The sequence below is a fragment of the Caloenas nicobarica genome, chromosome 22, assembly GCF_036013445.1.
Source record: "Caloenas nicobarica isolate bCalNic1 chromosome 22, bCalNic1.hap1, whole genome shotgun sequence".
Classification (NCBI taxonomy): domain Eukaryota; kingdom Metazoa; phylum Chordata; class Aves; order Columbiformes; family Columbidae; genus Caloenas; species Caloenas nicobarica.
Window position 1 is genome coordinate 7,108,234 of NC_088266.1, and position 11,389 is coordinate 7,119,622.

Genomic DNA, 11,389 nt, shown 5'->3' on the forward strand with positions numbered 1-11,389 from the left:
ATGAACCTTCATTACTGCTCACCTACCCCCAATATTCCATGTTCTCCATGGTGTCCAGCACCGACAAGCCCCCATCGCTGCGCAGCGGCCGTCGCCCCGACCTGTGCCCTTTTCTGTGCGGGATGCGCCAGGGGCCCAGGCGAAGGGACGCGACCCGCTCTCCTGACCGACTGCCAAAACGTACCCGATCCCTTCAGTTCTCCGTAGAGCAGAAAAGAACACGTGGGTCAGCTCCTGATGTCTTCATGTACTTCAAGTATTCATGTATATAAACAGCAAATGTACATACAGTATACTCATTGTGCTGTAAGGAGAAAAGAGATTTATTTTCATGTAAGCTGTAAAAATTGATACTTACTCCTGAGACACTCTAGTGTCAAGTAAATGAATTTCATGTTCGAGCATGTAAACATGCAGAAAATCATGTCTCCAGCCTTATCTATTCAAAATTCCTTTTTTTTTTTCCCTCCTCCAACTACGTTTCCCGCAGTCGCGGGGAGGGGACGAGCCCGGGTCCCGCTGGGAGCTCAGCTCTGGTGACGCCGGGTGGGACCCGGTCCCCTCTGACCCCGGGCAGGGAACCGAGGCGGAACCGTCACGTCCCCGTCCTGCGGCGCTGCCCAAACGCGAACCCCGGCCTAGGACAACGGCGAATTAAAGCACTTCAATGCTTTAAAGGTTTCCAAACAATCATTCATCTTTCCAACGTGAACTGAGGCTTCCTCTGGCAGTATTAACCAATATACCCCAACCATGCTACCAAGGGTACTTTTTTGTAATGTTATCTTTGGAAAATGTGTTATTTTTATAGCTGTGGGTTCTCTCTTTTTTTTTTGGTAACACAATAAAAGTACATGTGGGAGTTCCAACACCTGGCAACTAAACCCTTGCCTATACTGTATGGAAAGTGTCTCCCTAGCCCAGCATGAGGCTCGAGGTGCGAGACCCCCACGGGCAGGAGCACAACCCCGAACCCCCAGCAAACAGAGACCTGCCCACTCGCCACAAACGGCTGCAGTGACCACAGACAGGCGAACGGCTACTACTTTATAGGTAAAACTTCTTTGTTTTCTTCAATAAATGACTAGAAAATAGAGAATGGAATTGATATTAATCATTAAGACATAGCTTTTCCAAGTTTGAAAAATTACACTGTTAAAAACAATTTCCACGAGCAAATTGTCTTTAGTTATAAATGTGACCGCTATTGCTAGTTTTAGTAATATATATCCCATACGTAGGAATTGGAAATTGATTGAAATAAAGAATCTTGCCCCAAGTGTCATTTATAAACTAACGCTTAAGGCAAGAACATTATTTTAGTACAATAAAAACAGCTTTCAAAAGATCTTGAAAACCGGAATGTGAGAAACAGACAAGAAGAGTCAAACCTCTACATGTGCAATAAGCTCCACACCCAAATAAAAGGTACAAAGACCCTGGCTTAAAGTAGAGCTGCCTGCTGGTGAAGGCACTGACTTTTTCACGGTGTGTATTCCAAATCTGCTGGATTCTAAAAAAAAATACCTGTGAAAGACGCAATCAGACACCCTTCCTACACTCAAGGAACGTGATTATGAGTTCAGTTTTGCTACTGAAACGTTACCATAAAAGAAGAAGAGCCCGGGGAGCTGCGTCGGTGCCGGCAGCAGGAACAGCCGCCCAGCACAGCCACACACGCTGCACAGCACCCTGTACAAATTCACAGATTGCATCCTCAAAAAGTCCTTGGATAACACAGTGTTTGTCACCAAAACGCCCAAATACATCACTCCTCTATGGAATAGCCTTAATTTATGGCCTTAATGCGAAGTCTCTCCCTAATGTCACCACTGTCACAGGTTTCCCTCATTGCTTTTTCGTTTCTTTTTTTTTCCCCACCCCACAAGAAAATTAGTTCATAACTTCTTTCCAAAAATATTTAGAAAACGTAGTAAAAATAACAAATGAAACAATAAATAGGAGGCCCAGAGGTGAGTTCAGCACAGAAGTCACATTCCTGCGTGTACTGAAGTGAAACCAGCACGGACCAGAGGGACGCGCCCGTGTATTTTTTTGAGCGTTGTATTATCTCGCTCGTGCGGCTGCCAGGAAACCCCCCTGCGCCGTTCCCAGCGCGGCTGGCGATGCTCCGAGCCCTCCTCCCGAACAGCGGGCTCTGCCCTGCGCTGCAGGGGGAAGAGCTGCCGGGATCAAACCTCCCAGAATTTCCACAGGGCTCTGGCTGAGGCACCGGGAACCACCCGCGGCCCCAGCGCCGAGCACTTCTGGGTCAAAACCGCCTCCATCTTCAGGGCATTCCCAACAGAAACGGCAAAACCACACGTCTTATGTTAAGGTGATGGTGGACACATTGCCAGGCGGGCGGATCTCGCTGCAGCAGAGTTGAACATTGTCCTGCGCCGCAGGAAACAGCGGCAATCACATTATCTCCGTCTTGATTACTGGTGCACCTGTTGCTTCGCTGCGCAAGTCAACGGCGGATCCGCTTCTCCAGGACTGTTCAGCAGCCGCAGCGACCTGGATCGCGCACAGGAACTGCTCTTTGGTGACGGCGGGGGGCTCCTTGCCTGCGGGGACAGCAGCGTGACGCCCGGGTTACCACTGCTCTGCCTTTCAGGACTTCGCCGCCCACCACCACAACCCGCTCCAGATCCTGCAGCTGGGGCCTCACGTCTTAAAAGGAAAGTTTCAGCCCCCGTCTCCTTCCTGTCCCATGACTAAAACCCTCTATTTTTGTCAATGCAGCCAGTAGAACAGGAACGGTTTTACTCCTGGGCAGCCAGGCCTCTAGCCGGGGTTCTCCTTGCTGTTCTAAGCAGCTGCTTCCTTCACAAACGCCAGTAAAATCCAGTGTCATTTTCCCTCCACATTTTCATTTCTTGTCAGAACAGCTTCAGATCGACACCCCATCCCTCACCCATCTCACGGACTTGAAAGCCCTATGAAGCCAAGCAGTTAATTTTCATTTCCCTAAGTAAAGGCAGCCTGTGAAACGCTGCTTGTGCTCACCAGGAGCTTGCCCATCACCTGCACAACACTGGCTTCAACTCAGCCATGACAAATCTCACTCCTGGTTTTCACACCTACTCATTTATTTGGGGGATTTCAGACACAAACACCCAACTGCAACTGCTTTTGGAACCACTTCCGAGGGAAGTTTTCACTAAAAGCAAATGCAAAGCCAGACTGGCCACGAACGGCAGCGTCGTCCCACCTTTCAGCGTCCTCAGGAAGTGTCGGAAGAGCTCCCTGCGCGCGTCCCGGTAGCGATCAGCTTGGGTCTGGGAATACAAGGACACCGAAGTCCCATGCTCCGTAATCCCCAGGGGATTCTGATTATCGACCCGTAATGTTCCTTGAGAGCCGTGAACCTGCACAGAAGGCAGCAAACAAAAAAGAGAACCCTGGTTTTGAGTGGTTTTGTGCTGGTCCACGGTGTCACGACAGACTCAACGGAGCAGCAGGAACGCACCTCCAGTCTGTGATCACAGGTTTTGGTGCAGTGCTGGCTGACGTCCACGGTGACAATTGCTCCGCTACGGAATTTCATGCTGACCGCTACAGTGTCTGCATCCTTCAGCTGGGCCAGATCTGAGCGACAAAAACGCACTCGCTCACACCAAGCGGCAAACGTGACATCCCTCCGTTGCCACAGAGCTCGGTGACATCTCCACAGCAACCTCTCCACATCAGCGGGGCACTGACAGCATTCACAAATCATCACTAAATACTCCCTCTGCTACAACTTCTTGAGAAACTTGCCTTTTGCTTCACTAGACTCTTTTTTCAGCTGGTCTATGATGGAACAACTATGTCATGGCTACTGTGGTCTCGTACACTCTTTCTTCCCAATTCTAGTACCACAATCACAAAATTTATTTACACGATAAACTGTCACAAGTTTTACTCTTACCTGCACAGAATGCATGCCCCAGGGAAAATATCGTATCTGGTTTGCTCTCTCCCAACAGCAAACTGACAATATCTATATCGTGCACAGCAGCATTATAAAAAATTCCACCTGGAAGAAGCGAAACTGGGCGTTACGGTCTCCACATTTAAAACCCACAGTCAATGTGCATTTCTGAACTGCCCCAAGATCGAGAGAAAAAGCCTCCTATATTGGGGAAAGTAATAGCAAAAGCAAACAGAAAAATGCAACAGAAGTAAGGACTGATAAAGAAAATGCCCCTCAAAAGAAAACCCACGCATCGTAAGGCTGCGCAAACACAGGGGACCTCCCCTCAGAACACAGGGCGAGATGTATTTCCAGCCCCTGGAGAAGGCACTTCGCAGCAGGCTGCGGTACCTGAGGCCTTCAGGAAGCTCAGGGACGCTGCTGGGTAGATGCTGCTGACGGTGGCTATGCGGTGGATCCTCCCCAGCGCGCGGCTGTCGCGGACCTTCTCGCACAGGAACTGCAGCGCTGGGTCAAAGCGCCTTCAAAAGAAACGGGGGATGCGGAGCAGGTTTGGAGGGGATGAGGTGCCCCCGGCCGCCGTCACCGCCCCAGGGTCACACAGACACAGCTCTCCCCGCTCAGCCGCTTCGCACGTGTGGATTCTTCTTGCTCACAAGCCTAACATCTGCACTTGTGAAGACTTCACTAAGAGCTTTAATGAAGAGATTAAACTACAGGGACTAAAAGCATTTAAAGACCCAGTAAACGAGCTCCAGCTCTCCTCAGAGCTCTGCCTACACGTTCACTTTCAGGTGAGTGTTGCCCAAAACCTCAGCTGAGGCTCAGCCCTATGGCTGTGATCAGACCTGTGCACAGAGCACTCAAACGGCAAAGGCAAAGGCTGGGGCAGACATTTTGTGTAATTACATACTAGCGTATATGAAATACACATATATTTGTCCAAATAAATTTTATTTGCAATGAAATAAACTCATCTCAGCAGAGGAGGACAAATGATCCGTGTGTTTACTAACCACCCACATCTGCTCAGCAATGGTGTTAAGTGCCAAGCGCAAGTTTAAAGCAGCATCCTCAGCTTTTAGCAGAGCTCCCCAGGTTCCTGCAAGTTTAACAGAGCAGGAGCGAATTAAAATTAATCTACTTTCCTTCTGTTTCAATTAGTTAATCTTAAGGGTCCAGATGTAAGGTCACAAGTGGAAATATCACTTTATAAAGATTAATAAATCTATTCCCATCGGATAGGCCAGTAATTCTAACATCAAGCAAAATTTTCACGGCCACGTAACTTAATGATGCTTAATAAAATGACAGCACCAGCAGAAAATTTCCTTCTCTGAAGCTTCAACTCGCTGCAGCATTTGCAAAACCTCGAACAGACTGCAGAGATGTGGACCCCAACTGCCTTTGGCCATTCTAAAATAAAACGGACCTTTGACATCTTGAAAGCTCCACCATTTGAGCTCCCTTAGCATCCATTCGAGTGAACATTTATTTTAATCTCATGACAGCTAGATCTTCTCTTCATTAAGCATGAAGAATTAATCCAATCCAATTAACTCCCAGATGAACATTAACAGCAGCACTGAAACTAAGTTTATTTGAGGACAAATTCAGGAAAGCCCGAGGAATCAATGCTACTTTCAGACAGGCGCTTCTCGTCAAGTATAAATCAGAAGAGAAATGCTGGTCTTACTTGTAGAATCCACACACCAATGGCCTTCCACATCTGTCGGCCTCATCGAAACAAGCTTCTGCCGTCTGCCTGTCCAAACTGGGCAGCCTCTCGCAAAACACCCCTTTTCCTGGGGAAAATGGTACAGAACACAGGGCTGAAGGCAAGACGCGGCCTGCACAAAGCGTTCTGCTGTTGCAAAAACCTGTACACATCGATACGTGCTAGAAAGTGCGCTGGATAAAGCTGAAGCACAGGGTTTTGTTTGTAGATGCCACAAACTCCCTTCTGGGCTCCAGCTGTGGTTCCACCAGCTGGTGACGGACCCAGGAAGCGCGACTGCTCTGACAGACCCTTCCTGCACATCCCAGGGGTGTTTCTAGGACCAGACACTCCGCATGGCCGTACTGGGACCAGCGCAGCACAAACTGCATTGGTGTTAAGCCATTAACACCAGCGGCATCAGCGGACTAATTTATCTTTAATCATGCAACAAGACAGTGTGCGCAACTCCAGGGACACGGCTGAAATGAGAAAGCGCTCACATTTAGAGCGTTCAGCAAGCAGACAAGGTCTGCCCCAGCCTGCGCCACTGACGACACACAAAAGCTGAATCAGCAGCCGTTCCTCTTACCCGCTCGTAAAGCGTCTATTACGATCTCGGATGCTTCTTCAGGCGGTGAACAAATAATGGCTCCAGAGACTCTGCCGAAGTCAAAAGAAAGATCTTCAGTGAAGACAAGGTTTTCATTAGAATGAACAATGCTCAAAAGCTCCTTCCAGTTACAGTTATTTTTATGATAGCTGCCTTAAACTTTGAGAGAGTTAAAAAAAAAAAAAAAAAAAGACATAAAAACCCACCGCTCTGGAAGAGTAAGTTATGTTAAAACAGGAACTCGGCACCTGCCTGCAGGATGAAATACGGGATGACATATTTAGCTTAAAAGTGGCACAAGGCAATTGCATTGCTTTTCCTGTATTGTAAAGGAGAAAGTCTTCTAAAGGTGTCCTTTGAAAATGACTTAAAATCTGCTACTTTACACATACAGTGAAATTGAAAGTATTTATGTGGCAGAGCTGCTGAACAAGTGATCAGTACATCTTGGCTTATTACCACCTTTAGTTTCTAATACCAAATCCATCTTTCTTAAAAGCTCTGCCTTTCCCTTTTGCAATGATATTTAAAATACTGATTTGAGAACTGACTGTAACCACATCACTAGATGTGGCTTGTTCAGTTGAACTGTAAAGCAAAATGTCACAATTTTTCCTATTTACAGCAAATCTCGCTTATCTCAAACAGTTTCAGAAGAGACACCAAAATCAGCCAAGGCAGAAAAGCTGGTAGGCAGCAGGAAAGAGTGGCGTTCAGTGCTCTGTGGGAACAGAAGAAAATATTGTGATTTTATGATTCTTAACAAAAGTGCCTGCAGCTAAACTCCTCTCTTTGCATTGGTTCTGGGCACGTGAGGCCAGCTGACTCCTCAGGGACTCCTGAAGCACCTGCAGGTAGATGACACCCTATGTAAGGCTCAGCCTGTAACGGCCCCTCGGTCTCACTCCGCTCCCATACGCGCGACCAGACAAGCATGGCCTGGATCCGTTACAGCCTCGTGGGGGGGAAAAAAAACACGCACGGGAGTTGGTGGTGGTCAGTACCGCTGATCGCTGAGTGCCACATCGGCGTCCTGCTGCCGCAGCACCCTGGTGCCGGCCAGGAACTCGGTGCCGAAGGCACGCTGCACCTCCTCCAGCTGGTCCTCCACAACGTAGAGCAAGCAGCAGCCGTTTTCCTCCAGCAGGCTTTGAAACAAGGCTTCATTAACGAGCCCGACGCCGAACAGGGCGAGGCCGATGCCGCTGCTGTGCTGTAAGGCGGGCGCCGCGCTGTCAGAGGCCTCGGGTGCAGAGGTCCTGGTGTGGAAGGTGGGAAGCGCTGAGGGGCGGCTGGCGGAGGTGGAGGGTGTGGGGTCTTCCCTGGGGGTGGCTGTGCTCACAGTGGAGGTGACGGGCTGGAGGGGAACCAGCGGCTTGTGGCAGGAGGGCGGTGAGGGCACCATGGCGTAGCCGGCACTGGTGCTGGCGAGGATGAAGGATGGCGGGGAGAGCAGGGAGGGCGCATCCAGTTGCAGTGGCAGCCCGGGACTGTCGGGACCTGCGGAGCTGGGAAGAGAGGGGGGGTCTGGGGTGAGGGGCTGTGGCCCCGCAGTGCCTCCCTGCTCCCACAGCCAAGAGTCACAGAGTCGTTTTGGTTGGAAGAGACTCTCAAGATCATGGAGTCCAACCATAACCCACCCCCAGCACTGCCCCATGTCCTGAGAACCTCATCTCTGTCTGTCCAACCCCTCCAGGGATGGTGACTCCATCACTGCCCTGGGCAGCCTGTTCCAATGCCCCACAGCCCTTTGGGGATGAAATTGTTCCCCAGATCCAACCTCAACCTCCCCTGGCACAACTTGAGGCCGTTTCCTCTGCTCCTGGCGCTTGTTCCCGGGGAGCAGAGCCCGACCCCCCTGGCTCCAAGCTCCTTTCAGGCAGGTCAGAGATCAGAAGGTCTCCCCTCAGCTCCTGTTCTCCAGCTGAACCCCCAGCTCCCTCAGCCGCTCCCATCACACTTGTGCTCCAGCCCCTTCCCCAGCTCCGTTCCCTTCTCTCAACTCGCTCCAGCACCTCAAGGGCTTTCTTGGCGTGAGGGGCCCAGAACTGCCCCCAGGATACGAGGTGGGGTCGGGGAAAGCCCGGGCGGGCCGGGGGCCGCACTCACAGGAGCAGCGGGCCGCGCAGGCCGTGCTGGCGGAGCAGGCGGCGGTTGCGGTAGTGGCGGCCGGACGAGAGGTGCTCCAGGATGCGGTCGCGGCGGACGCGCATGGGCAGCTGGCAGGAGGTGCAGTACAGCGTCTCCACCACGGCCGGCTCGCCCGCGGCCCCGCGCTGCAGCAGGTGCCGCCGCACCGCCAGCTCCGAGAACTCGGCCGCGTAGTCGTGCAGCGTCTTCTTCTTCCGCCCCATGGCGGCGGCGCGGCCCGGCCGGAAGCGGAAGGCGCGGCCCCGTTGCCCGGCAACCGGGCGCCGCGGCCTGGGCGGGAGGCGGAGGCTCCGCGGCCCAGCCCCGAGCGGCCCCCGGTCCCGTCCCGTCCCGTCCCCTCGGCAGCAGCCGCCATGGCGGTGCCCGGCGCCTGACAGCGGCGGGAGCGGGGACGAACGGCCTGCCCGGGACACCGACGGACCTCGGGCTTCAGCCTCAATCCTCAGCCCAGCTCCCCCCACACGAGTCCTCAGCCGGGGCATGGAAGGGAGCAGAGAAGCCCCTGCTGAAGCGCTCGGTGAGGCGGATGCTCGCAGGGCCTCGCAGGAGCTGCAGGAACCCGACCCAGAGCTCCGGGAGCAGCTGCAGAGAGCGAGGGCCGAGTACAGCATGGCCACAGGTACGGGGGGCACACAAAACACAGCTATCCCGGCTGCCACGCTCATCTCCTCGCGATTCTGCTCCTTTTACCTAGAGAAAATTCTAGGTTAGGCTCTCATGAGTGCAAAACCTCCCGCTTTCGATTGTCATTTGCAGAGATGCCACCTGTTTTGAAACCAGTTTCTCTTTCCCCTCAGAAATTAAGTGCCTGAGGAAACACAGCAGGGAAAGCCCTGAGCAGGATCCTGGGGCAGCAGTAGCGTGTCAGCACTCTGGGGAACCTGTGCTCGTGCTACCGACTCTGCTCGTCCTCAGAGCCGCTCCTACCTCGCACGGGAGAGTTAGTTTAATATACATCCCATCACAGTACTATAAAGTGCATTATCGACCACTGCCACTGTGGCTGTAGCGTTAACTTCACCCACAGTCTATACTCAGACAACAGCAGCTCTGCTCATGCCTACCTGAAAAAAAGGAGCCGTGAAGCTTCTGGCGGGATTGGGTTTGCTGAACAGTCATACCCCAACTTTACAGGTGTCATTTCTTCCTTGCAAAGACAACTGGAGATCCAAGAATCCCAGCTTCGGAGAATCAAATCTGAAAAGGAAACGCTCCAAAAGAAGCTCAGAGAGCGAGAAAATCAGCTACAAGGCTTGTCTGCCAAGGTACCGCCGCAAGAGCACGGTGCCCATCAGTGTCAGGAGAGCTGGTGCAGGGAATTTGGGCTTTATGCAACAGTTCCCTTTTTCCTAGACAGGAGATATGCCTATGAACTGCAAAACTGAGGTGTAAAATATTTTCTTTTTAAGTTTTGCAGTCTGACAGAAGAACGGGAAGATAAAGAAATGATGGTGACAATAGAGAAGGAGAACTGCAATCTTCGACAAGTAAATTTGGCACAAAGCCTCTATAGAAAATTCTTGTATTAGCTGCTTAGTTGTCCTTGTTTTAGGCTTGGGGGAGTTTGCCACATAAAAAAAAAATAAAACCTACTCAATCCAGTAGTTTTAGAGAAAATGCCAAGTAGTAATGGCTACCAGTACTGGCAAGGCTGTTAATCTGTAGACTCTGCCCAGGAAATACAAGAAGCATTTGGACCAGATACTGGGAAGATGCAGCCAAGCCTGCTTGCCCTCTTTCTCACAGTAATGATTTGTGTATCTCCTCAGGTTGTCGCAGAACAAGAATCCAAACTGGCTGAGCAGAACCAGCTGATCAGCAAGCTGCAGGAGACAGTGGGACAGCTGCAGGAGGAGGTTCGGACCAGCCGGTACCAGCTCCACAAGCAGCGGCAGGCGCAGGACGCGGTGCAGAGCCAAGCAGAGACCCTGCAGCAGCAGGAGCTCCAAACCCGGGTGGCACTCGAGTGTGTCACCAGCAGGGTAAGTGTGACACCCTCCCTGCAGAGTCCTACCTCCCTCCTGGGGACACTTGAACCATTTCAAGCAGAGAATCCAAAAGCTTAGAGATGTCTTGGGCAGAAGCACAGCGGGAGATGCCCCAGGGCACTGCAGCCCTTTGCTCTTGGGGCCCGGCTTCCCTTCACGGCCGCGGGGTCAGAGGTGCAGGAAACTCGGCCCATTTGCTTCCCAGCTCTTTAGGATGCGGCTCTTATGTCACTCACAAGGCCAACAGGCCTCAAATACCAGGAGCCCTTGAGAAACAAGTTCAGAACAGTTACATCACCAGATTTCTAATATCCTTCCAGACTCAAAATAACAGGTATCACCTTAAAGCCATTTCCTGCAGGTGTATGTGCTGGGTAGCAAGTACAGAGCCCAATACCTGGGTAAGGGACTCAGTCCACCCAGAAACACATCATTATCACAGTACTTGCAACAAAGTCCAGCCAAACTGCCTGTAATTTCACATAGAGACTTTCCATTTCATCATTCACTAGTACTTTGTCAAAGAATTGTATATAAAGACTAAGCACACCTACTTTTTAATCAAAAGTTTGAAAGGTATCGAAGCAAAATAATCCAGGCTACATTCAGCACAGCAGGCATGAAGCCTCCCCAGGCAGAGCTGACGGATGAGGAGGTGCTGGAGGCGATGCAGGTACGGGGCTCTTCCCACCCTGCTCCTGGCAGCCGGCAAGGGGCTGACGGGAGAACCCCTGCAGTACCGCGCTCCACCTAATGCCTTCCACCTTTTTACACATCCCTCATTTCAGAAAATAATTAACGAACGGATGGATTTCTATCACTTGCTGAAACAGAAAGGCATCAAGACCCCATCGCTCTCCAGCATCGACATGTCTACTTTAACGCCTCCCAGTTCCAAGGGAAGGAGAAAGAGCCCGGCGAGGTAGCATCTTCTAATGCCCAAGAAGAACACGCCACCAATTCAGGCTCCTGTTCCTTTGGTTTCAGATGCTGATTTA

At 51.4% G+C, this 11,389-nt stretch overlaps 2 protein-coding genes across 2 annotated transcripts; one reads left to right on the top strand and one right to left on the bottom strand.

Moving 5' to 3' along the window:
- Window positions 1-243: 243 nt before the first annotated feature.
- On the bottom strand, window positions 244-8,606 carry LOC135997399 (myo-inositol 2-dehydrogenase-like). Its single transcript, XM_065649954.1, has 9 exons — window positions 8,362-8,606; window positions 7,257-7,760; window positions 6,232-6,302; window positions 5,619-5,727; window positions 4,313-4,443; window positions 3,917-4,024; window positions 3,476-3,594; window positions 3,218-3,374; window positions 244-2,570 (listed from the first exon to the last, which is right to left on the bottom strand). Exons 1-9 carry the CDS (start codon window positions 8,604-8,606, stop codon window positions 2,422-2,424), a joined length of 1,593 nt encoding a protein of 530 aa, XP_065506026.1. The 3' UTR covers window positions 244-2,421.
- CCDC27 (coiled-coil domain containing 27) lies at window positions 8,605-11,388 on the top strand. The gene is made up of 5 exons (XM_065650300.1): window positions 8,605-8,690; window positions 8,749-9,022; window positions 10,173-10,385; window positions 10,960-11,064; window positions 11,180-11,388. The coding sequence occupies exons 1-5, from the start codon at window positions 8,605-8,607 to the stop codon at window positions 11,315-11,317; spliced, it is 816 nt and encodes a 271-aa protein (XP_065506372.1). The 3' UTR covers window positions 11,318-11,388.
- The last annotated feature ends 1 nt before the right edge of the window (window position 11,389 follows it).